Source organism: Chionomys nivalis, chromosome 5 (genome assembly GCF_950005125.1).
Source record: "Chionomys nivalis chromosome 5, mChiNiv1.1, whole genome shotgun sequence".
In the NCBI taxonomy this organism is placed as follows: Eukaryota; Metazoa; Chordata; class Mammalia; order Rodentia; family Cricetidae; genus Chionomys; species Chionomys nivalis.
This window is the reverse complement of record NC_080090.1, coordinates 11,970,155-11,997,161: the sequence shown is the minus strand read 5'-3', so window position 1 is coordinate 11,997,161 and position 27,007 is coordinate 11,970,155. Positions and strand designations below refer to the sequence as shown.

Below are 27,007 nucleotides of genomic sequence, written 5' to 3'. Positions count from 1 at the left end.
GTGACTGTGTCTCTGCCTTTCCTCTTCCAAGAATTCTCTTAGTCTGGCCGCTCTTGATTTCCTGCCTGGCTACTGACCAATCAGTGTTTTATTAAACCAACACGAGTGACAAATCTTTACAATGTACAAGAACATGATCCCACGGCAGATGTAGGTAAGCCAACATCTGCCCTCCACAGGCTGAGCTTCACAATGACTCCAGTCACACAGGTAACTCCAGGGTGATGTCAGCAGAACCACTCTACTGCCATCACATAGGATCCTATTCAAAGCTCACGGTGGAGCGGGTGGGGGTTGCTGAGCTGGGAACTGGTGCATCCTGCTGCCTCGGTCTGTGTTGAAACACTTTCTGTTGACTCCTGGGGTCACCTGCTGTCGATCCATCACCCCCTGCATGTTGTGGTGGCCCTAGGTTTGGAGGAAGGGCTCCCTTTATAGGATGTGGCCCAAAGAGTGAGACCTGTTGGTGGGCCTTGGAGGGGTCAGCATGAATCTGGACTTTGGTTTCTGAGGGGAGACCGTTCCATCCAGCTGGATCTCAGAAGAAGCAGAGGCCCTGAGTTGCTCTACTGCCTCCCACCTCAAAGCTGCAGCTGTCCCAGCGATATGCCTTCTCTTTGCTTCATCGCTGTGGCTTCTGGAGTGCTTATCTCTCCTGAAATTCCACTCTTCTCGGCCTTCCTCTCTGTGGTCTTCCAACTCTCAGACACACAAGTTAGCGGGCTTACTCAACCCTCTGTCGCGAGTCTCCGGAAGAATGGACAAGGTACACACTTGTGTGTTTTAGTTACAACAAGTTGGCTTTCAGGTTTCCTTAGGAAGTATCTAAAATTATACCTACATTTAAATGTATTTACATTTAGAAAGCTTATACCATCTTTTATCATTCAGAGAGACCTATTTCTGTATAGATTTTGGGGAAAAAATAGAATCTATTACCTGTGAAAAAGGGAGGCTGCCGAGGGAAAGCTAGGGAATCAGGTCGATGTGTCTGAGTCAGCTTTGCTGCTCAGCTGGGTGACACTGGGTGTGTTTCCTAACCTTTCTGGGCTTGGTTTTCTCTGTAGTAAATGACGACACCCTCAAGATTGTAATTATGGGGAAAATTAATAGTTGTGACTGCATTTTCTGCACAGTTAATATGCAAAGTGTTAGAGCTACTGAGAAACAGTAGGAAAGCCGTACAAAGGAACACTTTCATGTTAGACATGGAAAGGGGAGACGGTTCATTTAGTGAAACACGTGCCACACAAGTCTGAGGCCCCGAGTCCAGATCTCCAACACCAATCAATGTTTGTGGCTCAGAGGTTAAGAGCACTGGCTGCTCTTCCAGAGGTCCTGAGTTCAATTCCCAGCAACCACATGGTGGCTCACAGTCATCTGTAATAAGATCTGGTGCCCTCTTCTGGCCTGCAAGCATACAGAGAGACAGAACATTGCATACATAATAAATAAATAAATAAATAAATAAATAAATAAATTTTTTTTTAAAAAAAAAAAAAAGAAAGAAAAAGGCAGGGACAGTGGCATGTGCCTGGAATCCCAGTACTGGGGGAGTGGAGACAGGAGGATTCCTGGAGCTCACTGCCAGGTAGGTAAACTGGGTGAAATTGGGTGAGCTCTACGTTTAGCAAGAGACCCTGTCTCAGAAAATACGGAGAGTAATTGAGGAAAGCACCCAGTTCTGCCCTCTGACTTCTACATGAGGGTGTATACATACACAGCCGCTTGTGCACAAGGCACCCCATATACTCTCACACTCACACACACATACACTCACTCATACACTCACAGACATTCTCTCTCTCTCTCTCTCTCTCTCACACACACACACACACACACACTCACACACACATACACTCACTCATACACTCACAGACATTCTCTCTCTCTCTCTCTCTCACACACACACACACACAGAGAGAGAGAGAGAGAGAGGAATGAGAAGACATCGGACAGTTGGGAGTTCCTTGCTGATCTCCCCCGGACAGGACAGGGTTTCTGCCCCTGAGAGGGTGGGAGCTAGGAACTCTGGTCCCCATTTATGGTCACTGCTGTCTGTCCCTGTGTGGATCCCTGTTTCTCCCTCAGCATCAGTGAGTCGGGTGTTAAGCGACAGAGTGGAGGAAGTCGTTCTAGCGGCAGAGCTCTCAACATTTTGTGATTGAGATTTTTTCCTATGGTGTGGGTCTCTTGGTTTAATAAACCCCAGATACTTTAAAAGCATTATCAACCTTCGTTCTCTTCTTTCCAGTATGTGTTATGAAGTCGATTTCCTGTCTGTTTCTCCTGCCTTCAACTTCACGCTCTTGTCAATAACGTGGTTGGGACCCTGGGCCTGCAGCTTTGGACTGACCAGTTTGTGTTTGACTCCCAGCCCACCACAGAGACCTGAACTAGTTTGCTAGAACTTAAATGTCCCCCACGTTTGTGATTTGGTTCCAGCACTTGGTCTCCACTTCCCATTGAGGTCCTGAACGGTAGGCCTCCCTGCCCATGGACAGTGTTTATAGGATTCTTGTGAACTTTCAGATACTTAACTCTTCAGTGGGATTCTCCTGTCACACAGGATCACCTGTGTCTGGCTGTGGTCCAGAACTATTAAGTGGAAAGTTCCATGAACGAACACTTTAGAGTGGTGTGGAAAGGCCCTGTGCTGTCTGGCTCCACTCACAGAGGACATCGCCTGTCCCTGTGTCCCTTGCGTCCAAACATCGCACTCCCCCTACCTTGTCCCTTAGTTGGTCAGTCCCTAGATTAACTGTCTCGGAGTACTTGTGTTAAGTAATGCAACGATGGCCACAAAGCGCAGGACTGGCAATTCAGATATGCCGCCGCATCCCCACGCTGTTTGCTTGAAGAGACAAGCTGAAAGCTCCTAATAAGGTAGGAAAAAGAGTTGAATCGGAACTGCGGAGATCTGTGTAAAAAACAAAAACAAACAAACAAACAAAACAGTTTCTGTTCATGAAATTGTAAAGAGGAGTAAAACTAAATCAATACTGACATTGCTCTTGCACCTCATAGTGCAGAACTCACAGTGGTGGTGCATGTCTGTGCTCTGCAGAGCTCACAACCGTGGCATGTCTGTGCTCTATGGAACTCACAGCCATGGTGCATGTCTGTGCTCTGCGGAGCTCACAGCCATGGTGCATGTCTGTGCTCTACGGAGCTCACAGCCGTGGCATGTCTGTGCTCTGTGGAACTCACAGCCGTGATGCATGTCTGTGCTCTGCGGGGCTCACAGTTGTGGTGCATGTTTGTGCTCTATGGAGCTCACAGCCGTGGTGCATGTCTATGCTCTGTGGAACTCACAGCCGTGATGCATGTCTGTGCTCTGTGGAACTCACAGCCGTGATGCATGTCTGTGCTCTGCGGAGCTCACAGCCATGGTGCATGTCTGTGCTCTGTGGAGCTCACAGCCGTGGTGCATGTCTGTGCTCTGTGGAGCTCACAGCCGTGGTGCATGTCTGTGCTCTGCGGAGCTCACAGCTGTGGTGCATGTCTGTGCTCTGCGGAGCTCACAGTCGTGGTGCATGTCTGTGCTCTGCGGAGCTCACAGTCGTGGTGCATGTCTGTGCTCTGCGGAGCTCACAGCCGTGGTGCATGTCTGTGCTCTGCGGAGCTCACAGCCGTGGTGCATGTCTGTGCTCTGCGGAGCTCACAGCCGTGGTGCATGTCTGTGCTCTGCGGAGCTCACAGCCGTGGTGCATGTCTGTGCTCTGCGGAGCTCACAGCCGTGGTGCATGTCTGTGCTCTGCGGAGCTCACAGCCGTGGTGCATGTCTGTGCTCTGCGGAGCTCACAGGCGTGGTGCATGTCTGTGCTCTGCGGAGCTCACAGGCGTGGTGCATGTCTGTGCTCTGCGGAGCTCACAGCCGTGGTGCATGTCTGTGCTCTGCGGAGCTCACAGCCGTGGTGCATGTCTGTGCTCTGCGGAGCTCACAGCCGTGGTGCATGTCTGTGCTCTGTGGAGCTCACAGCCGTGGTGCATGTCTGTGCTCTGTGGAGCTCACAGGCGTGGTGCATGTCTGTGCTCTGCGGAGCTCACAGCCGTGGTGCATGTAGATGTAGCTGGAGGCTGTGCTTTCACTTCCTGGCCTCCCAATCCTGAGTAATCACACAGAAACTTGTATTATTTACATACTCTTTGGCTTCTTACTGTCCAGCTCTATATATAAATTAACCATTTTGCCCTTCCTTTTAATCTCTCTTCCAAAGAGGTAGCTGCTGCAAATAAATAATGAAAGAAGTGTGTGTGTGCATGCACATATGTTCATATGTTCATATGTGGTCGTGGTCCTCCTACATCGTAGGACCTATGATATATGGACAAGGACTGATGTATTCATGTGTGGTTGTGGTTTGCCTACATCAAGGACCTATGATAAATGGGCAAGGGCTGAAAAGAGAGATGGAGGGAAGATCTGCTACGAAGGATTTGTCGTTGTCTCCATGTAGATTTTGTGGCTTTGAGGAGGTATTCAAGCACAATTCCCATGGGATGAGATGAGGCAGGGAAGAAACCCTAGGAAGAAAGCTTCCAGCTGACCCCAAGACTATTTCCATGCTGGCCAAGGGTGGGAGCCCCTGGCTGAGCATGGGAAAAGGAAGAAGAATGACCCCAAAGAAGATTTGAGGGCTGCCGATTGCTGGAAGGGAGGTAGGAACAGGTTGGACGGCTGTGACCTGCTTAGATGTTCCAAGTTGGATTTCTCCCATTTTGGGCCACAGGTAGGTAGGCTCGCAATGCATTTAATTCACCAGCTAGTAGCTACCTATGTTTTATTGAGTGCTCAGGGCTGGCTCTGGGCAGTTTGCACATAACTCATTCACCAACCTCATGAGGAGCTGTAGCTGGGATCTGGCTACCTTCCCATGTTGTTGAACCAGCACTTGGCAGAGTGGTGACTTCTAGCAGGGTCGGGTGCTGGCGTTTGTCCCTGAACTGTTGCATGGAAACTGTAGGGACCAGATCCAAGTCTGAGATGTGATGGAGGAGACAGTCCTACTGCTTTTCTGATAATGATTAATACTACATGTCAGTGTGTCTGAGCACCCAATGTATAATACAGCTAAGATCATATACAATTATAATACAGCAAAAAAAGTTATAAAAATGAACCCTGTACTTCTCCAGGTGTAAACCCTTCATGCAGAGGCATTACTCAAGATAGAGTATCTTTTGGAACTTGGAGGAGAGGAGAGAGGGGGAACTGAGGTTAGGATGTAGAATAAATAAATAAATATTAAAAAGATATAGAGTATTATTGTAAGGAGGCTGCTTGTTTCCCAGCTGCTTGGCAGCTCAGCCCTAAAATAATCACACAAAAACTGTATTATTTAAATCACCACTTGACCCATTAGCTCTAGCTTCTTACTGGCTAACGCTTACATCTTAATTTAACCCATCTCCATTAATCAGTGCATCACCATGAGGTCGTGGCCTCCCAGCAAAGTTTCAGCTCCATAGCTTCTTCTGACTCTGCCTCCTTTCTCCCAGCATTCAGTTTAGCTTTTCCCACCTAGCTCTGCTCTACCCTATCAGGCCGAGCCAGTTTCTTTGTTAACCGATGATATTCACAGCATACAGAGGGGAAATTCCACATCAGAGTATCTTGGAAAAAGTAGGTCTTCTAGTGCCTTCCTTTGACATACAAGATTACGTTCAATTATATCCGTGTAGGAGTACTTCCCAATTCCCCGATTCTCAATGAGATGAGGCAGGTGTCCAGTGTAACCTCGGTCTTCTGTGGTAGGAGGCATGCTAACATGCCAACAGCAAATTCCCTTCCATGGCAGGGAAGATGGACGCTCTGTTCCTACAGGATTTCGGAAACTCTGTCTAGGAGATGGCAATAGTAAAGCAAGGTGAAATATGTGAAATCTGGGCCCTTGAGAGAGCAGAGGCCATCATTGCTCATGGGAGAAACCAGACTACCCTCCCTGGGCAAGGTCTTGGTCACGCCCATAGGGTTGCTGGGTGAAGGGATACTGGCTCTGTGTCCATGCCTCACGAGGGCCCAGATGGCCCTTCCTGCCTGTCTCCTGGAAGTCTGGAAGGAATTTGTATCAGGTTCCGAGTCAGGCTCTGAGAAAAAGGGGTTCTCTGTACTGCCTGCTTGGGGCCAACCTTGGTGGTGGGAGGAAGCAGGGGCGGACCTGGGTTTGGTTTAGGGCACGGTGGTTCATTTTGACTTGGAGAATGATGTCTGTTTGATGTACTGTGCTGTTTGCATGTGAGCATTCTTGGTGACGTAGTAAAATCCAGGCAACCACAGAGCCATTACCTTGCACACTGTCTTAACCCACTTGATTGAGGGGGGACTTTGGATCGCTCACCCCAGGACTTGGCCATGACTCCACAAATGTACGACAGAGTGATTGCTTTTCAGGCCAGGCTCAGTTCTTCAGGCTGTGAGGCATTGTCACATTGTCATCCGCAAAGGGCTTCCCTCCTCTGCCCTTCCGACCTCACTGGGCCACCAGGGAAACAGAGTGGGAGAGTGAAATCCTGCTTCTAACTTTACTGCTCCTGATTAGAAGTGTTTGCTTAGGACTTAAGAGTTTGTGTCATTTAATTTGGTGTCTAACATAACATGTGTTTAAGGTGCTTGTATAAAAGGGCTTAAAGTTAGTTAATGCTTTGTCTAGGGACACTTGGAGTCATTTAATTTGCAGAATTATTAAAAAACATATATATATATATATATATATATATATATATATATATATATATATATATATACATACACACACACATACAGTGTTATGTATGCCTGCATGCCAGAAGAGGGCATCAGATCTCATTACAGATGGTTGTGAGCCACCATGTGGTTGCTGGGAATTGCACTCAGAACCTCTGGAAGATGCAGCCAGTGCTCTTAACCTATGAGCCATCTCTCCAGCCCTAATTTGCAGAATTTAGGACTCAACTTTCGGTTACCTTTTCTGTTGGAATGTAGACTCAGCCTTCATGACAGAGAGTGCTGGCCTACTGGAGACTTGCCAGCCAAGACGTGTGTTCTGTTTCTTGTCACAGGTTAGCTAGGTGTGGTCAGGGTAGCTTTGGGGTGAGGGGGTCTGTGCAGTCACGGACTGGGGTGCCTTCTAACTTATTTTCCATGGTCTGTCCCAGTTTTGGTCAGCATGAAAGGGAGGAAAAAAGGAGGTTACCCACAGCCTCACCCTCTCTATGCATGGGGGGATAAGCATGGCGTTGTGTGTGGAATTCATGTGTCCATATAAAAATCCAGTTCCTTTGTGAGAAGGGAGGCCGAGTGTGTGTAGGAGTAGCAACAAAGGAAAGAGGAGGAGGCCGGGCGGTGGTGGCGCACGCCTTTAATCCCAGCACTTGGGAGACAGAGGCAGGCGGATCTCTGTGAGTTCGAGGCCAGCCTGGTCTACAAGAGCTAGTTCCAGGACAGGCTCCAAAACCACAGAGAAACCCTGTCTTGAAAAACAAACAAAAAAAATAAACAAAAAAAAGGAAAGAGGAGGAGAAGAGGAGGAGAAAGAAGAGGAGGAAGAGGAGGAGGGGGAGGTTATCTGTGCTTTCCTGTTACGTGGGCTTTTGTAGCATGATTAATCAAAATCCAGAGACAGAAATTGGGGTTCAACATGAAGGTCAGAAAAGCAAAACAACTAGCCACTGGCTCTTACCTCTACCTCAGTCTGAAATGGTGATCCCACCTCCAGGAATCCTCAGAATGAGACTGTCTCTGAGAGCTGTCTCCTCTCATCTCCCATTCCTCTTTAGGGCTGTGATTAAAGGCATGCACCACTACTGCCAGTTTCTATGGCAAACTAGCGTGGTTACTGGGATTAAAGGTGTGTGCCACCATTGCCAGGTCTGTAAGGCTGACCAGTGGGGCTGCTTTACTCTCTGATCTTTAGGCAAGCTTTACTTGTTAAAATACAACTAAAATGCTCCTACAGGTTTCCAAAGGCATTGGTATTCATGGACACGGTCATCCCTTATTGCTACATCCCAGGCAAATTGCTTAGTGCTGGGGCCTTAGAAATCACGGTCCTTGTTTTTCAGAAAGTGTGTCACACAAGAAAGGGAACTCTTCGATGTATTCTGTGTTGTATCTAGAGAAAGACTTAGGCAAATGGGGCGTGTGTGTATAACTGTCCTGCGTCTGTGTGTTGAATGTGGGAAGGGGTAACGTCAATGGGAACAGGGCAGGGGTTGGGGGAGGGGATGTTTGTTTGGGATTGCATTGGTGTCACCTTGAAAAATGAAGGTGCTTGGGAGTGCCAGCTAATGCAGTGGACATCAAGAGACCAATGTCCAGTGTCACCTCTGACATCTTGTCTGTTTTTCTCCTAGATACCCTGCACGCTACACTGGAATCTAGTGAGTGACTCCGGCAATGCTGCCCCGATGGGAACTGACTCTTTACCTGCTTGCTTCCCTGGGCTTCCACCTCTACTCTTTCTATGAAGTTTACAAAGTCTCCAGGGGTAAGACTCCAAGGCTTTCTGATGACCTGTTCATAAGGGAGTGGGTGGGAAGGGAGTGTCCGAGATGAGGATTCAGGAGGACATTGCTGTGCCATGTGATTGTTGCTACATTCTCTTTCCTGGATGTGTGCACTTTGAATCGTGGCAGAGCCTAGGATTGTCCCTCCTGGTCTTTTACAGGAGCTGGTGGTTTGTCTTCTCCAACAGTGGCTGCTTTTCTCTTTGGTCCTGGGAAGGACCTCTGAGCATGTGACCTGCCACCGAGCAGTGCCCCCAGGCTCTGACAACAAACAGTAGGGACCTTTAATCCAATTTCTCTCCAAGGCCCTGAAGGGATCCAAAGTAAACTGTTTTTCTTTTAACAGCTTCCTTTGCAGGCTTATCTCAGAGACCGGAGGAGGTCTGAGGTGTTAGCCACGCCCACCCCTTCTGTGTTTTTCTCTGTTTCTTTTGTCTTGCTGTGTTGCCTAGGCTAGCTTCACATTCCAGGATTTCCCACTCCAGCCTTCTGAGTAACTGGAGCTACAGAAACCACCACCACACCCCACTTTCATAGTTTAATTTAAAATTTTTTCCTGTATTAGGAACTGAACCCAGGATCTTGTACCCCATGCTAGAAGCATTCTACCCACAGGCCACCTCCCCATCTCTCTTATTTACTTTTTAAATTTGAGATAGGATCGTGCTAAGTTACTCACACAGGTCGTGAAATCACTTGGTAGCCCCAGGTTGGCTTTGAACTCACACAGTCTTCCTGCTTTGACCTCCTAATGGATTAAAGATGGAACGATCATCAGGGCTGCTCAGCTGGTCTTTAGGAGGAGCGGGAACTGAGCTGGGGAGCTCAGGTAAAGCACCTGCCTGGTATGGCTGATCACCTGGGTTTGGTCCCCAGATCTCACAGAAGGTGGAAGGAGAGAGCTGACTCCTGAGAATTGTCTCCTGACCTCTGTGTGTGCATTATGATGCACACACGCAAATGCGCGCACACACAGATATAATAACAATAAATATAATTTTAAAAGGTAGCAAAGTATGCTGAGGACCCGTGGACAGAGAGGTGGTTGCAGGCTGTAGACAAGCTTGCATCTGCCATCGGGATGAGGGAGAACACAGCATGGTCAGAGCCACAGATCACTCAGCAGAACTGGGGTGCAGGGTCTGATGGGTTATGGGGAGCCCTGACCTCAGCTTGAAGAACTGGCTAAGAGTGTGACAGCTATTAAAATCCATGAAGAGATTTGGGCTCTGTCTTTTAAAAAAATACTTTTGAAATTTTATTTGATGTGTATGACTGCATTGCCCGCATGACATGCTTGGTACCGTGGAGGTCAGAATGTGTTGGACCCCCTGTAACTGGAGTTATAAGGGTTGTGAGCTCTCTTGTAGGTGCTAGGGATCGAACCCAGGTCATCTGGAAGAGCAGCCGGTGCACTTAATCACTGAGCCATCTCTCCAGCTTCTGGGCTTTTTCTTGAAGGCAGGGGAGTGTGGGGGAAGCTGATGCAGTCGCTTAGAATGGCAAAGATTGGGCTGTAGCTCAGTGGTAAGCTTAGCATTGGTCAGGTCCTGGGTTCAATCCCCAGATCATGATAAAACACAGTGACAAACAGGTTCTGGGCAGCCTATCCCAGATATCTATCCCTATAGCTCACCAGGGTTGACTTTGCTGTCCATTCTCCATGTTTGGTGGAGACTGGCCAAGTAGCCTCATCCTTTCCTGGAGCCTTGAGCTTTCAGAGTCAGAGTAGAAGGAACTCCAAGTCTGGCTTCACTCTGGGTCCTTTCCCCTTGTCTTAGGACACTTTAGCTGGGCACAGTGAAAGGAAGTGTTACTCAGAAGTCAGGCTTGGCAGCAGTGCCCAAGATAAACAGGTCCCTAGGTTATGAGGAGTCTAGTCAGCATGAGATGCCCCGCTCCTCTGCCAGGCCTCAAGTGAGGCCACTGCTCTGGCTGAAGTTCGCATGTTTGCCTTTTGCCCAGCAGGAAAGATGGACGAGAAAGTGAAGTTACGTTCTCCTTTGGGAAGCATGAACCAAAGGATGCTTCCATCATATCTGTTCACGTTGTGTTCACTAGCGCAGTCCTGGGGCCTCATTCACTGAGCGAGAAGCTCAGCGAGGCTGTCTGGGGGCGGGGCATTTATCCAGGGCACTAAGGCGCTCTGTTGGAGTGGAAGAAAGCAGGGATAGATTTTGTCAGTGAGCTAGTGCCTTCCCTAGATGGCTGCAGTTTTTACCAGTGTGTCAGTCTCTTCCATAGATGGCTGTCTTACTTGTCTTTTCCTGTGTGATAAGCGATCCTGAAGTTTTGTGATTTAAAAATAATAACTGCCATTTTTTTTGTAACTCCCTATTGTGTGAAGATTTTCCCTTTTGAAAAGATTTTTGTTGTGTAGTAGTTTCGGGTTTGGGGTAAAGCTGAATAGCATGGACAAAGCTTCCAAATGCCCGAGTTCTAGCGTGTGCCACTTCCTGTCAATGTCCAGTCCCACAGGGGTGAATCTGTCCTGTTGAGTCTGACAGCATTGTTGGCCAATCTCCTCAGTTTACATTAGAGATCCAGCTGTCTGTTGGGTATTGTATACTGTGTGGATTTGAGAGGCGTGGGGGTGACATGCGTCCATCGTTAGAATATGACACAACAGTGTGTCCCCTCAGAAATGTTCCATCCTGCCAACTCACCCACCAAACCTCTGGTCTCTCTGCTGTCGCCATCGGTTTCCTTCTCCTAGAATGCCATGGGGCTGGAGTTCATAGCGTGTGTCTTTTAAGCGTGGCTTCTTTCATCTAGGGAAAAGCACTGAGGGGACTTAAACCTTCACAGCTCCACAGCTCCTTTCCTTCCCCCTCCCCTTTCTTCTCTCCTTCTGGAGACAGGTCTCAGGCAGCATTAGACTGGCTTTGAACTTCGGATCCTCCCGCCTCCACCTCCCCAGTGTTGAGATTAGAGGTGTGGGCTGTCTACCCAATTTATGCAGTGCTGGGGATCAAACCCAGGTGTTGGTTTTCAGCTCCCTTCTTTTGAGCACTGAATAGTATTCCACTGTCTGGACATACAGGATTCCAGCGTTATACTGACCCCACCCGGCAGCGCACCAGCATTCAGGCAAACCTCTAGCCGGCCCAGGGGCCCTGTGACCCTACGTAGCTACGTCATGCGTTGCATGGCTGCATAGGACTCTGTTCATATGCACAGGATTACCCTTTTAAGTAAGCTCACCCGCATCTTTGTCTCTTTTTTACTCTCCCACAAAACAAAGACAGTCTATGCTCACATATGCAATCAACAACAGCTTTGTTTATTCCAGCATGCCACAGTCCACAACAAAATGGCTACACCACCCCACCCACTGGCGCCCACCGGCTCCTTTTATAGGCAATCAGGAGAGGGCGAGGAGGGTGGGGTTAGACCATCCTGGACCTAATTGGCTGGGGATTAGGTCATCCCGAACCTGATTGGCTGGGCTCTTTTACTTTAAAAGAGTACAGAAACCAAAAGTGAAACTAAAATGAGGCCCAGGCCCAGTGGAGAAGCTACTGAGGCTTCTCCATCATAATCACTTCCAAGTGTTGGCAGCTGCGCATAAAGCCACTATAAACAGTGGTGTGCAGGTTTTACACTGATGGGTTCTTACCTTGCTTGTGTACTAACCAATGCCATTGCTGGTCGTGTGGTTTTATTCTCATAAGAAACTGTCCACATTCAGCTTTGGACCTTAAGACTCAGGCAAGGTGGGAGCCTATACCTGTAACACAAGAAAAGACTTTCCCTATTACGGACCTCACATTTTGCTTTGTGTTTGGACTAGGTCTCACAGGACAGCACAAACTGGCCCCAGCTTCATGGTAACCTTCCTGCCTCATTTCTGTGCGGTACCATGCCTGGCTACCGTGCATCCTGAGGCTTGGTTAACGAGCCTGGCATTAATGGCCTTTCTCTAAAACAGAGCATCTGTTTTGGGGACTGTGTCAGTTTACCGGAAGCCTTTCTGAAGACCAGAGTGGTCGTTAGCGACAACTGTCGGTGACAAAGGCGCCTGGCCACCTGTGAAAGCGGCGGAGGGGCCATTCGTCCGCTTCTGACTGCGTTCTGTGCTATCCATACTTAGGATTTCTGGTTTTTGTGTGTACATTCTGACTGTTTGGAGTGCTCTAGGAATCTATTTGATGGAGTGCTTCGGTGTAGTATATCGTGAGGTGCCATCTTAACCATTTGTCTCCTTTATCTTCTCCTTCTGCGTTGATTTAACATTTTGCCTCTCCCTTCCTCTTGGTCCCAGTCCTCACCCTGCTGTATATTTTATTCCTGTTTTCTCTGTCCCTCCCTCTCGTGTTCTGTTTTCCCACTTCCCCTTTCCCCATGTCTTTTTCTTTCTTTGATCAGCTGTGCTGGAGTTTTTGTGAGTCTTCCTAGCGTTTGGTACTGTCAGATCACTTCCTGGCTCCTTCATGTTTTCCACTGTCTCAGTTTCTGATTGTCTTGTTTCTGTCGTCTGTGCTTCTTGGGTTGCTTTGTTCCTTCTGTATTGACTTCATGGGTTGGAGGTTTTAGCTCGTTTGTTCCCTAAGGAATGTGTTTGTGTCTTTGCATTGTGTCTGAGTGCTTCTCCCGGGAGGTTTCCAGAGTAGGAATTATAAAATGAAAGAAACTGCACTGTTTATTGGCTGGTGCCTTGCCTCAGTGGTTAAAAGTGTTTACTGCTCTATAAGAGGACCCAGGTTTGGTTCCCAGCACCTACCTTGGGTGACTTGCAACTGCTTGTAACTCCAATTCCAGGGATCCAAAGACCTCTTCAGTCGTCCAAGGTCACTTGCATGTGTGTGGTACACATAAAGTCATGTAGTCTCTCTCTCTCTCTCTCTCTCTCTCTCTCTCTCTCTCTCTCTCTCACACACACACACACACAGACAGACACACACATACACTTTAAAAATCTAAAACAATATTTAGTTTTTGTTTGTTGGAAGCAAGGTCTTCTGCAGCCCCGAATGATTTCAAACTTGCTATGTTTGACTTTGAACTCCTGATCCTCCTGTATCCACTTCCTGGGTGCTGGGTGATAGGACTGTATCACCATGCCTGTTATTTTCTGGGGATTGAGCCCAGCCCTTCATGTGCACTGTGCAAACAGTATATGGAATGAGGTGCATTTACTGCTGATTTTTTGTGTTTTGAGGCAGGCTTTTTCTTTTTCTTTCTTTTTTTCTTTTTTTTTTAAGATTTATTTATTTATTATGTATACAGTGTTCTGCTGACCAGAAGGGGCACCAGATCTCATTATAGATGGCTGTGAGCCACCATGTGGTTGCTGGGAATTGAACTCAGGACCTCTGGAAGAGCAGGCAGTGCTCTTAACCTCTGAGCCATCTCTCCAGCCCCCAGGCTTTTTCTTTATGGCCCAGGCTGGCCTTGAGCTCCTGAAAATCCTCCTGCCTCAGCCCCCAAGTTTGGGATTACAGGTGTGCACCACCACGTCTGGTTCTTTTACTTATTATTTTGTGAGATAGGTCCTGGCTGTCCTGGAACTCGCTATGTAGACCAGGTTGACCTCGTACTCACAGAGATCTCCCTGCCTCTGCCTTCCTTCCGAGTGCTGGGATTAAAGGCTCATTTCCCAGTAGATAATCCTGGGCTGCCCATGAACATTTCCTAGCACAGATGCCCCGTGATGCACCCTACAAGCCAGTCATCCATCTCAGATGTGCTTGGTAGAGGATGTGTAAGAAGAGCTAACCCTCCCTATATGCAGTCCACTGAACACCACTAACCATTCCCCTCTTGCAGAGGACCCAGATTCAATTCCCAGTACCACGTGACAGCTCCCAGCCATATGTGACTCCAATTCCATGAGCTCTAATGTCCTTTTCAGGCCTTTGTACATATATGGTACACCTATGTACATGTGACAAAATAGCCATACCTGTAAACATAAATAAATAGCATTTAAAATAAAAGTTGACAGTCTTTGGAGATGACTCAGTGGAGGATCTAAATTCAGTGTTCAGAGACCTTTTTTTTTTATTTGTTTGTTTTGTTTTAAAATGAAGGTCATGGTGTGGGTTTGTAATCTCAGAGCTGGAGACACTTGGATGGGCATGCTGGCATTTAAACAAGGTTTATCTGAGTGAGAGCTCTTGTCTCAAAATATAGGGTGGACAATGTTCTCTAGGGGCAGGCAAGGCTGAGTGTCCTCCACCCACTCATACACACACGCAGACTTAGACACATGAGCGTGCACACACGCATATATGCTTAAACAAATCCATGACAGAAAGAGCTGCCCAGAATTAAGTGCTGCATTGTATTCACCTGCAGCACCCCATCAGATGACAGAGGATTTTCTTTGTTCAACCCGCTAATGTCTTTTATGTTTTTTTTTTGTTTTTTTTTTTTTTTGGTTTTTCGAGACAGGGTTTCTCTGTGGTTTTGGAGCCTGTCCTGGAACTAGCTCTGTAGACCAGGCTGGTCTCGAACTCACAGAGATCCGCCTGCCTCTGCCTCCCAAGTGCTGGGATTAAAGGCGTGCGCCACCACCACCCGGCCAAATATTTATTTTTTTATAATGTAGACAATATTCTGTCTGTATGCCTGAAGGCCAGAAGAGGGCGCCAGACCTCCTTGCAGATGGTTTTGAGCCACCATGTGGTTGCTGGGAATTGAACTCAGGACCTTTGGAAGAGCAGGCAATGCTCTTAACCACTGAGCCATCTAGGGAATCAAGTTTTCAGGAGCAGCCCGACATCTGCTGTGCACCCTGGCCACGGTGGTTTAGATGACCACATTCCTCTAAGCTGAAATGAGAATCAGTTTCCGAGTGTGCCTGGCCAGACTGCAGTGTTAGCCTTGGAGATTCTGCCTTTGTGTGCAACGGGTGCCACCCCTCCCTGTGAGCCACTGTACCTAGTGCCTTAAGTCCACTGGGTTCACTCTCTTCTCAGCTGCTGAGGCTCAAGTCTCCTCCAAAGGAGATTGACTGAAAAGTTCCCCTATTCTGAGTTACTGGCTTATTTCCATTTTCTTAGAATGTCCAGATACTTCACTCACCTCATTTCCCTGCCTTAGAAAATGTTCAGATTTATCTCTTCAGCAGGTTTATTTTCTTACTCAAAGAACAGAGTTTGGACTTAGCTAAACTTAGCAACTTTTCTGTTTTCTGTGGCAACCATTTTCTTTTTTATTGATTTTATTGAGCTATACATTTTTCTCTGTTCCCCTCCCTTCCTCTCTCCTTCCCTGTCTTGTTCCTGATTTCAGTGGGATCGCTGGGAGTTTCTCTCCATTTAGTTTGATGTTGGCTGTTGGCTTGCTGTATATCGCCTTTATTATGTTTAGCTATGTTCCTCGTGTCCCTGCTCTCTCCAAGACTTTATCATGAAGCGATGTTGTATTTTGTCGAAAGCTTTTTCAGCATCTAGATGATCATGTGGTTTTTATTTTTCAATTTGTTTACTTGGTGAATTATGTTGACAGATTTCATATGTTGAACCATCCCTGCATCTCTGGGATGAAGCTGACTTGATCATGGTGGATGATGGTTCTGTTGTGTTCTTGGATTCGATTTGCCAATATTTTTGCATCAATGTTCATGAATGAGATTGGTCTGTAATTCTCTTTCTTAGTAATGACTTTATGTAGTTTGGGTTTCAGGGTAATTGTAGCCTCATAAAAAGATTTTGGCAATGTTCCTTCTGTTTCTATTGTGTGGAATAATTTGAGGAGTATTGGTGTTAGTTCTTCTTTGAAAATCTTGTAGAGCTGAAACCATCTGTTCCTGGGCTTTTTTTTTTTTTTTGGCTGGGAGACTTTCGATGACTGTTTCTATATCTTCAGCAGTTATAGGTCTATTTAATTGTGGCAACCATTTCCTAATGGTAGCCGAGTTGAATCCTGGTGACCACACAGTCCCCAAGCATTGGCCTTCTGCACAAATGGCCTGTTACTGACATTTGTTTGCATACGCTGAATTCTGCTTTCTGTTGATTTTTCACTTCACCTTTCTCCTTTACTAGCCGGTGATCTGTGGCCAATGTCTCTTTACACAGAACGTAACACCTGGGGATCTGAAGAGCCATTTTCATGGTGCAAAGTTTCTGTTTGACTGGCCACCTCCAGTTTCTTTGTTTCTGTGTAGCTGTTGTCTCCAGAGTAGCTACAGCTGAAGTCAAACACGCTTGCCCTGTGCTTTCACTTTTCCCTGTTTGCCCTGCAGGCACAGCCATTGCTAAAGTCAGTCCATGAGAGCACACGGCAGCCCTTGTAAATGGACCTTCCTTTTGTTTTACACGGTGGTTCATGCAGTGCACCAACCTCTCAGGGAACAAGGGCTTGGTGAGGAGGTGATTACTTCCTGTTATGATTAGAGTACTTGTTTGCAATCGGGCTGGTGACTTTAGAGAGCTCATTCCTGTTAAGGGGAAAAGGGAAGGGGTTGTGTCCTTGAATAGGTGGCCTGGGCCTGGGAGCTTGCTGAGGGTGGGTGGGACCACCAAGGGGCCATTGTTTAATAGGGCCCAGTGACAGGACCTCAGTGCTTTGCATGCGGGTTGCCAAGGATTGACAACCGTCTCCTGTTGTTCTCACAGCGACAGTCAAGGTTCCCAGTGTGCCAGATGGCAACCTCCATGTCACTCGTGACTTTCCTACAGGGATGGCGGATCTGTTAGCCTAGCCCTTTTCAGGTTTGCATTGGTGTCTCCTGTATTGACTCTGGTCTGTAAGGTAGATGACGGTCTGGGAACCTTATGCTAAGCACAGCAACATGGCCGTTGAGAAAACAGCAAATAAGTGGGTTCTTCCTCACTCGCTGTCTACCTTAGAGACAGTGTTTCTCGCTGAGCCTGGAGTTGCTCATTGGGCTGTCTGGTCTCCACCTCTCCTGTGCTGGATTTACAGGCATGCACCGCAGGACCAGGCTTTTCCTGGGTCCAGGGATTTGAACGCAGGTCTTCATGCTTGTTCAGCAATCACTTTACCGATGATGCCATCTCCCCAGTCCTGTCTATTGAGTACTTTAATAAGCCTCTCAGAAAGTCCTTAGATACAGTTAGGCAAACCCTAGAATTGGGGCCCCAGCTTTTTGGTCCTGTCCTTATCCCCCAATCAGTGATTTGTGTTGGTAACCCACCCCTCCCCCAACAGGGCCCCATCAGCCATTGACCTAAGACGTTCAGAGTTGAAGAGGAGGGGCCTTGTTGGGAGGTCTTCCTGCAAGTTTGCTAGTTTGTATCCTATTTACAGATCTCTCTTGTTTTGATTGGGTTATCGTTGAGACATTCTCATTCTATGAGAGCCAACTGGAGGCGGTAGGAAGCCCCGGGCTTCCCACTTCTTACCATGTGTGTCTCTGCTATAACACAATCTGCTTATGAATCACTGAGTGTGACTTGTCATTGAGTTTTTTCTCTAGAAGCCCATCTTTTCTGTTCCCTTCCACGTTCCCATTTATTGCCCCAGTTGGCTGTGTTATCTGACTTCTTAGTGCTATAAGGTTGAGTGGGAGCTGATCGGAGTCTTTCAAATGCATGGAAACAGCAGGGCCTGACATGTGTGTGTGTGTGTGTGTGTCCTCTAAGGACTCTACCCCAGAACTACTACAGACTTTGTAGGGTGCTAGTGAAAGGTTAGCGGCTGTAAGTAAACGGCTTACACAACAGCTCGTTGGCAGAGATTCAAATGCAAACCTCGCCTTTAGTAGGCAGAGGGGATCTGATGTAGCCTTTTGTGAAGGGTGAGAATAAATAGCTGACCGGTAACCGGGGCTCTTGGGCAGAAATTCTTCCATTTCTCATATTCCCAGGCTGTGTTTTGGGAACAGGAACTGAACCTTAACAGAGACAGTTGTCTTGGCTGCAGGTTCCCAGTGGCATGGGGAGTGCCCGGGCTCTGTCCTTAGCCATGTGGGGGATTCCAGGGTTGGTCTTTTGTTGGCTCCCAAGCTTAGTCCCTTGTGGCATGAGGGGCTTCCAGACTTTGTCCCCAGTGCTGTGGAGGGTTTTCAGTTGGTACCCAGTGGTGTTGGGGTGGGGGTCTTCACAGGCTCCATTTTCAGTGGCATGGAAGGAGCTCCAGGCAGAGGGTCTTCTATCCTTTTGTTCTGCAGGTTGTCGTGAGCGCAGACAAGGTGCCCTCACAGCGTCCGACGGCTGCTGCTCTTCACGGGCAGATGTCTTGCAGCAGCAGCTTCTCAGCATCTGCTCTTCACTGAGCAGCTCACTTTTGCAGCTGTGAGATCTTAGCTAATTTTAGTCTGTCTGGATGGTGGCTTGCATCTGGGACGCCCACAGAGGCTGAGGTGGGGGTGGGGTTGTTGTGGGTGCCGGCAAGGTATTTACTGACAGCTCGGTCTTAGTTGCTACCATGGAGGACACCTTCTTCCTTTCCTGCTGCTGTTCTTTGGAGATAAGGTCTCAGCTTTGTAGTATACATGTTATATGTATATGCAGTAGTCGGGCGGTACTGGTTACCTGTGAGCATGCTTACTCTCCGGTCATGGTTCTATTCTAGAACACCTTGTTAGCGCCTATCATACAATGCCATGATGCCCTGCCAGTTTTGAGTCATGGCCTATGTAAAAATATTCCATACCTGCACAGCCTCTCAATGTTGGTATTACAGACGAGAGCCATTCCCCAGACAGTCTACAACTATCTAAAAGTTCACAGCTGCAGGATTGAGTTGCCCAAGAAGGAACAGATGCTGAGAACCTGCCACCAGAAATCATCTGTCCATGAGGAGTGACCACCAGGACGCCGTGAAGACACCTTGCCTGCAGGGGGCCCGCACCCTGCTGTTTGGACAGCCTGTTTCTCTGCAGCTGAGCCTCTCAACCTTCCCTGACTCCCTGTGTTGAGCACTTTTCTGTCCTGATCTCTCTCTTTGTGACCTTTATCCAAGGTGAGAGGGACGTTTCCATGGCCCCACCTTGCGTTCCTGGGACTCAGTCACAAGGAAGGAACTACAGGGGTGTGGCAGGTCTGCCTGCTGCTGAGTTTGCAGGACGTAGTTTATCTTCTTAGGTATGTCTGCTATTTAGACCCAATTTAGTTAAGATGTGACTAACAGAGTTTTTTTTCCTTATTAGAGCATGAAGATGAACTGGACCAAGAATTTGAGCTGGAGACAGACACTCTATTTGGAGGACTGAAGAAGGTATGGGGTGACCAGTCTTCTGATGCTGCCAGTGTTAGCCTTGCTTAGTGTGATGGAGCAGTGCCTGGTGCTGTGTGCCTTTCTGTTGAGATGGTAGAGTGTGCTCTGCTGGCCAAGGCATCATACTTGTGTTCTATTCTTCTTTTCTGGAAGTACTGTGCTTGGGCACCAGCTTCTCTTCTTCCCCTGGAAAGAGAGATGCCAGCTTCCCCTTCTGCTCCACCAGAAACTCTTAGTCAGTGTTCTACTTCCGTGAAGAGACAACCAAAGCAACTCTTATAAAGGAAGGTGTTTAATTAGGGGCTCACTTCTAGGTTCAGAGCTCAGTCCATTACAATGGCAGGGAGCAGGGCACACAAGCAGATGTGGTGCTGGAGAAGTAGCGGAGAGTTCAACATCCTGATGCACAGGCAAGGCCACCCCTCCTAATCCTTCTGAAGTAGCGCCACTCCCTGATGACTAAGTATTCAAATAGATGAGCTTATTCAAACCACCCCCACCTCCTTCCCTAACAGGACCCCATGTCAGTGTTGACTTGGATGGTGGGAGGCTCAGGGCAAGTTGATGGTGGGATTCAAGGCAAAGCTATGTCTGAATGGTGTATTCATTTTTCCATTTTCAATGTTGAAGTGTTCAAAGTGCTAACGTATTTCAGTGTTTAACGAGTGCCACGAGGCTCTTCTTCAGCTTACTCTGTGTGTATAGTGCTCCTGTCCTGAGACGGGCTGCTCTCGTGAACTGGTTTGGGGCATAAAATGGCAGTTCATCTTCGGAATTCCCTGTTTCCCAACAAGTGTTTGGAGACAGTCATTTCCAAAGGGCCACTATCCACCCTGTCCTGAGGCCTGTACCGGGGCAACTTCAGCTCCCATCCTCCTTCGCCAGGGTGCCAGCCCTTCTCCCTGTGCCTCTGTTGTCCATCTGTAGGTGCAGAACCTTCATCAGGCTGCCCTGGTTCTGTTCTCCCACCGAAGGGTCGCGGTTCTAGGCTGGCGAGGGGTGGTTTAAGTGGGGCAGCACAGTGTATTGAAACCACTTCTCTTTGAACTCCACTCTTTTCAGTTGTCAAATATTTCTAGGTCCTGTGTTATTTAAATTACAGCTGCGTTTAGAATATGGTTTTCTCAAAGGCTAACCTAACTCACACCTTTTCAACTAGGTTCCCGCATATGGTCATGTTCAATGTTAGGAACGATCTTTAGGGGTGCATTCAAGTGAATTTATACACACATGTCCACAGAGGGGTTGTAGCAGACAGATGAGAAGCACCGGATGTTATTTGAGAGTAGGGCTGAATGCTAGGTGGAGAATCTCTATTATAGCTCTCTGCCTGTGCTCCACCTCACAAAGACCAGCTCTGTAGTGTGGCTCTTTAGCTGTCTACTAGGAGATAAAGAAGCTTCAAGTCTTCACCTTCCCATATCTTATAGTACACCAGAAGAGCAGTTCCTAGAGACAAGGTGGTTTCTTTAGCAAGTCGTTACCATTCTAGCTTTAAAACCAAGTTGCCAGCCTTGCAAAACACAAGGCCACAAAAAATTGGTGAACACTCAGGTTTGTTCCTCTCCACGGAAATCTTTAGTAAAAGGCGAAAGATTTATACGATCTGAAGAGAAACCAGAGTATAAGGAAATGTTCTTTCAGCTGTGTACACGAGTAACTTCATCTCCTAGTTCATCGATGGTGACTTTTTCAGCCCTAGGAATTTCACACCACCTTGTCTATAAAGTAATCTTCCAATCTGTTTTGGCTAGAGATGTTGAGTGAAATATATACACACATATATATTTTAAGATTCAAACATTGTATTAGGTGCAAGGAATTATGGGTATGCAAATGAGTTGTCTGACTCACATGGCTTTGAGGTTTCACAAATGCCTGGTTCCCTAAGGGGGCAGAGCGGAGAGAGGTCTGGACTTCCTGGTTCAGTCGCAGGAACTTGTTTGTAATTCTTGTGTTTATGGGGACTTCTATTATTTCTGTTTCTTTTCTATAAAACTTACTTATTCTGAAGTAAGCATACACCTACAAGCAGTGGGAACAATAACAAAGCTTACTGGGGAATTCCCATCTCTGTAGAGAACTCTGTAAACTGGGGAGAAAGTCCAGGAGTCTGACCCAAATTTCCTGATGGTTTAGGCGCTCCTTTGTGCGTGCCATACAACGTGATCACGTGATGACGTGATCACGTGCAGCTTGTGTTACCGCTGCACCCTAGGTATAGAAGCTCGAAGAACTGCTTTGACTTTTCCCCCTAGACAGTGTCTAGTCACGTAGCCCAGGCTGGCCTCCAGCTCACAGGCTCACTTTCTAGCCCAGGCTGGCCCACGGCAGTCCTCTTGTCTCCGCCTCCCAGGTGCTGGAATTGCAGGCACGTGCCACCCTGTGGGCTTCAAACTCACTTTGTGAAGGTCAGACGACTTTCTGAGCAGAAACCAAATTCTCTGAATGTAAGGGCCCGAGTGAAAGGCTGTGGTCCCCAAAGGACTGGAGATATTTATTTTCTCCATGTCTTCTGATATTCTGGAGAGCGGGCATTATGACTTGTGTAAATTGACAGTGCATTTTGTAGAAGAGGCATTGGTTTCTGTAATACGGTCTGTAGTTCTATTGTGGTGCTATGTGTTTCTTTTTTCTTTTTCTTTTCTTTCTCTCTTCTCTCTCTCTCTCTCTCTCTCTCTCTCTTACTTTCTTTCTTTTTTTTCTTTCTTCTTAGACAGGATGTCATGTAGCCCAGGCTGGCCTCAAGTCCGCCATGTAGGTGAACAACTCCTTGAGCTTCGGATCCTCTTGCCTGTATCCCCTAGACCAGTGGTTCTCAGCCTTCCTAACGCTGTGACCCTCTAATACAGTTCCTCATGTCGTGGAGACCCCCTACCATAAAATTATTTTCATTGCTGCTTCATAACTGTAATTTTGCTACTGTTATAAATTGTAATGTAAATATCAGATATGCGACCCCCCAGGGGGTCGTGACCCGCAGGTTGAGAACTGCTGTCCTTGATACTGAGGATACTGAGATTATAAATATCACCACTACAGCTGTCTTAATTTACATATTTTGGGTCACTATTCCCGATTATATCAGTCTCATCCGTGACTTACAATTCTTCTCTCCAAATGCTTTGTAGAAAACATGGTCAGTGTGAAGAAGAGTGAGTGTGTGCTTGTGTACATGCCCACACGTGTGTTCACGTGGGCATGCATGCTGTACACACACATGAGTGTATGTGTACGTGCATGTGTGCGTATGTGTGTGTGTGTGCATGTGCAAGTGTGTGTGTGTGTTCCTGAGCTCATGTTGGAATTTAGCATTTCCTTTTAGACATAGATTCTGCTATGGTCTGGTTATGGCTGGATGTTGAGAACTTGGTTCTTAGTGTGTCAGTGAAGCAGGCAGGAGGTTTATGAGAGCTGCTTCAGGCCTGGAGAGAAGGCTCAGCAGGTAAGAGGTTGACTGTTCTTGCTGAGGACTCAGGGTTGATTCCCAGAACTCAGCTGGTGGTTGACAATCATCTGATGCTCCAGTTCCAGGGTATCCAGCACCCTCTCCTGGCCACCTCAGGCATACAGACATATGAATGCTAAACACATTTTAAAAAGAAAAGGGACAGCTAGGGCTGTTACACAGAGAAATTCTGAAAACCAAAACAAAGGAAGAAAAGGATTGGGGCTTTTCAGGAGTCAATTTGACACAGTTCAGAGTTATATATATGAGGGTGTCTCAGTTGGGGAATTGTCTAGATCTGAGGGTCATATCCTTGATTGCCAATTGTGTAGGAAGGCATGCCCAGTGTGAATGGTGCCATCCCTAGGCCGGTGGGCCTGATCTATATAAGAAACCTAGCTAACTGTGAGCCTGAACACAAGCCAGTGCGTTCCTCCATGGTCTCTATTGCAAGCTCCTGCCTTGAACTTCTGCTGTGATTTCTCTCAATGACAGAATATAACCTGAACTTTCCTCTCTCTGTATGCTGTGAATACCATTGGTTATGGTTAATAAAGAAACTGGCTTGGCCTGATAGGGCAGAATAGAGCTAGGCAGTGTGTGTATGTGTGTGTGTGTGTGTGTGTGTGTGTGTGTGTGTGTGTGTGAAACGGGACTAAAGTGAATGCTGGGAGAAAGAAGGCAGAGTCAGAGAGAAGCCATGTAGCCCTACTGGACACAGATAGATGCTGGAACTTTACCCGGTAAGCCACAGCCTTGTGGCGATACACAGATTAATCGAGATGGGTTAATTTAAGATATGAGTTAGCCAGAAATACGCTTAAGCTATTGGCCAAACAGTATTGCAAATAATATGGTTTTTTTTTTTGTTTGTTTGTTTGGTTTTTTCGAGACAGGGTTTCTCTGTGGCTTTGGAGCCTGTCCTGGAACTAGCTCTTGTAGACCAGGCTGGTCTCGAACTCAAAGAGATCCACTTGCCTCTGCCTCCCAAGTGCTGGGATTAAAGGCGTGCGCCACCACCGCCCAGCCGATAATATGGTTTCTGTGGGATTATTTCGGGGCTGACAAGTGGCCTCATACAGTACTCCCCTGTTTGATTTTGGTCATGGTGCTCATCACAGCAGCAGAGACTCTAGGACAGGAAGGTCGTCAGAAGGGAGCAGCCTGGTCTGGCATCTTGCTCTGTCCTGTGATCTCCTTAGTCACACATGCTCCTGTCATCTCCCACAAGGTTCTTATGATAGCGGGTACCAGGACCTTGAGCCTCCAAGCTAGAAGCTAAGTAAACCTCCTTTCTTCATAAGGCACACAGCTTAGAGATTCTGCTGCGGAAACTGATACAGACCTGCTTTCTGTTAGCGTCAGGAATTAAGGGAAAGCTATGGAACAAATCTATCTGTATTAGATCAAGTATGTGTAAGGCCAGTATAACCAGAGTGTGAGGGAGCTTGGTGGGTGAGATCTGTTGCCAGAGGGTGTTGGGGTGAAGACACTAAAGGAGGTTATTTACATCAGTTAGGTCCTTCAGATGTAATTACTTCTTTTGTGGATTTGTTTGTGTGCACCTGTAGACTCATGCCCACAGAGGTCAGAGGTCAAGCTTGAGGCTCTTACTCCATCACAGGCCACCTTGTGTTTTGAGACAGGTTACTTAGCTAGTGAGCCCCAGGGATTCTCCTGTCTCTACCTCCCCAGTGTTGGGGTCACACCTAAGTCACTACACCTGTTTTTTTTGTTAATGTTGTTTTATGTGGGTTCTGGGGTCGTCATGTCTGCACAGCAAGTCCTTTACCAGCAGAGCCAGTGGTTCCCTCTTGTGAGGACTCTCCTCTTCCTTCCGTTATCCCTGAACCACGAGGCCAGGCTGAGGTGGTGGGGGTGTTCGTCATGGTGCTGTTTGAGCTGACTCTCTTGGTACCACCCTCCTTGCCAGCCTCCTCTTCGCCCGTGTGGATGGGCACAGGTGGCTCAGCAGAGACTGAGTGTCACAGAAAAGGAGGTTCATCTTGTCCTACGGGAGGGAGAGACTTCATCCTGGAAACTGTGAGCAATAAAATGATTTAGTTTGAATCATTTTAGAAATAGTAAAGCAACTGTTGAAAGAAATGTCTTTCAGTAACTTCTCGATGAGGGGTGAGCCCATGTTCACTCAGAGAGCACACCTCTTCTGTGCAGATTTCCCGTGGGACTCTCTTCCTTTTGAGGTGAGTTTGATCCTTCTGCCAGCTTCTGGCTCGGGAGGCAGTGCTGTGAGCCCACTAACGAGAGATGATCAGGTGGGAAGCTGCACACGTCAGCTGATGGACCCTGTAGTATTCAATAAAGGGCCAGTGGCATTCTTCCTCCAGAAGAGTCTCACAGCCATCATTACGTTCATCCACTTCCAGAGTCATAGAAGAGTCATCAGAAGACAGATAGGTGATGGACAGGTGGGCAGCAAGGCATTCTGGGAAATGTAGTTTCCCACCTTCTAACCTAAGGCATGGAGTTGTGCTATGGGGGCTGGAATGATGATGGAATCAGTACACAGCAGGTGAGCTGGAACCCTGTGTTGGTAAAATATCCATCAACAAAAAGCACATGATCACTGCCATGACTTCTTTCAAAAACAGTTCACATTTATTTATTTATTTGCATGTGTGCATGCGTATGTGCGCACACATTCGATGCACAGAGGCCAGAGAACACCTTGCGGGAGCTGATTCTCTCCTTCTGGCATACAGGCCCCTGGGGATTCATTCAGAGAGCCAGGCTGCCCAAGCATCTTTACTCACTGGGTTATCTCTCTAGCTCTGTATGTATCTTTCTGAGACAGGGGCTCCTATAGCCCAGGCTTGCCCAGAACTCAGCATGTCAAGGAGGATGACCTTTGAACTCTTGGATCTTAACTTTCTCTTCTCAAGTGCTATCATTGTGGGCATTCACCATGATGCCCAGTTCAGAAAATATTTATTTACAAGAAAAAAAGAAAAAAATCCCAACACTTAAGAGTACTCATAAGTTAATGATATAGAACCCCCTAAACTTAGGGCAGAAAGCCTGACTAACCTTATCACTAACACCTCCCTGCCTTACCTTGCGTTGCATAGATTTCTCCCCGAGGCTGAAATTTGGAAAAGTTGTGATTTGTCAGAGAGGCTGGGGCCATAATTTTTTTTCATACTTAAAAATTTTTCATTTTAGCTTTTGAGAATTTCATACATGAGTACCGTGTTTACATTGTTTACACCCCCTCTCCATTCTTCTCTCCTCCAACTCCTTTCATGCCCTACCCACTTCCTGTCAACATCCTGACCTCTTTGTTAATGGTGTGTGTGTGTGTGTGTGTGTGGACTATAACCTGCTAAGTTCATCTAGTGTTGCTTGCATTTGTATGTGTTTAGGGCTGACCACTTGGGATTGGCTAACCTATTCCTGGAGAAGATGATTCTGCCTGCCTTAGCAGCCATTGCTTGCCTGGAGCTCTTCATGTGTGGATGGAGCCTTGTGAAGGATTTTCCCCGGCCACAGTGGGATCTCAGCTGGTGTTGCCATTGTGTGGGTCTTGTTCACGTGACCATGTGTGCAGCTCCCTGTCATATGTAGAGGATGTTATCTTGTAGCATGTCCTGTCTGTCTGGCCCCTGCCCTGGAAGTGCTGGGATTGCAAATGCTTATCACCACATCCAGCTTGTCACATGGATTCTGGGATCTAACTCAGGTCATCACACTTGTGCAGTGAGCTCTTTTATTCGCCACAGTCTCGCTGGCCCCGAGTGTGGTTCTTTAGTAAACAGGACAGAGTAAAGCCTGGTAGTTAACTCAGGATAGGAGGCGCCTGGGACTTTTCTTGTTGTTCTGACTAAATACCTAAGAAAGGCTACTTAAGGAAGGAAGATTATTTCATACATTTGAGGGCCCAGTTCATCATGGTGACAGGCATGTGAGCTGGCAGGTCAC

The 27,007-nt window shown here is 47.4% G+C and overlaps 1 protein-coding gene and 1 non-coding gene across 2 annotated transcripts in view; one reads left to right on the top strand and one right to left on the bottom strand.

The window, feature by feature from the left end:
* The window catches only part of Hhat (hedgehog acyltransferase), a 233,252-nt gene that overhangs the window by 5,517 nt on the left and 200,728 nt on the right, over window positions 1–27,007 (top strand). The window contains exons 2-3 of the mRNA XM_057770209.1: window positions 8,335–8,468; window positions 19,553–19,620. Coding sequence (XP_057626192.1) covers window positions 8,378–8,468; window positions 19,553–19,620 — 159 coding nt within the window. The 5' untranslated portion in view covers window positions 8,335–8,377. The remainder of the gene's footprint in view (window positions 1–8,334; window positions 8,469–19,552; window positions 19,621–27,007) is intronic.
* On the bottom strand, window positions 21,131–21,246 carry LOC130875267 (U5 spliceosomal RNA). Its single transcript, XR_009057198.1, has one exon. It is a non-coding gene; the product is annotated as a U5 spliceosomal RNA (small nuclear RNA).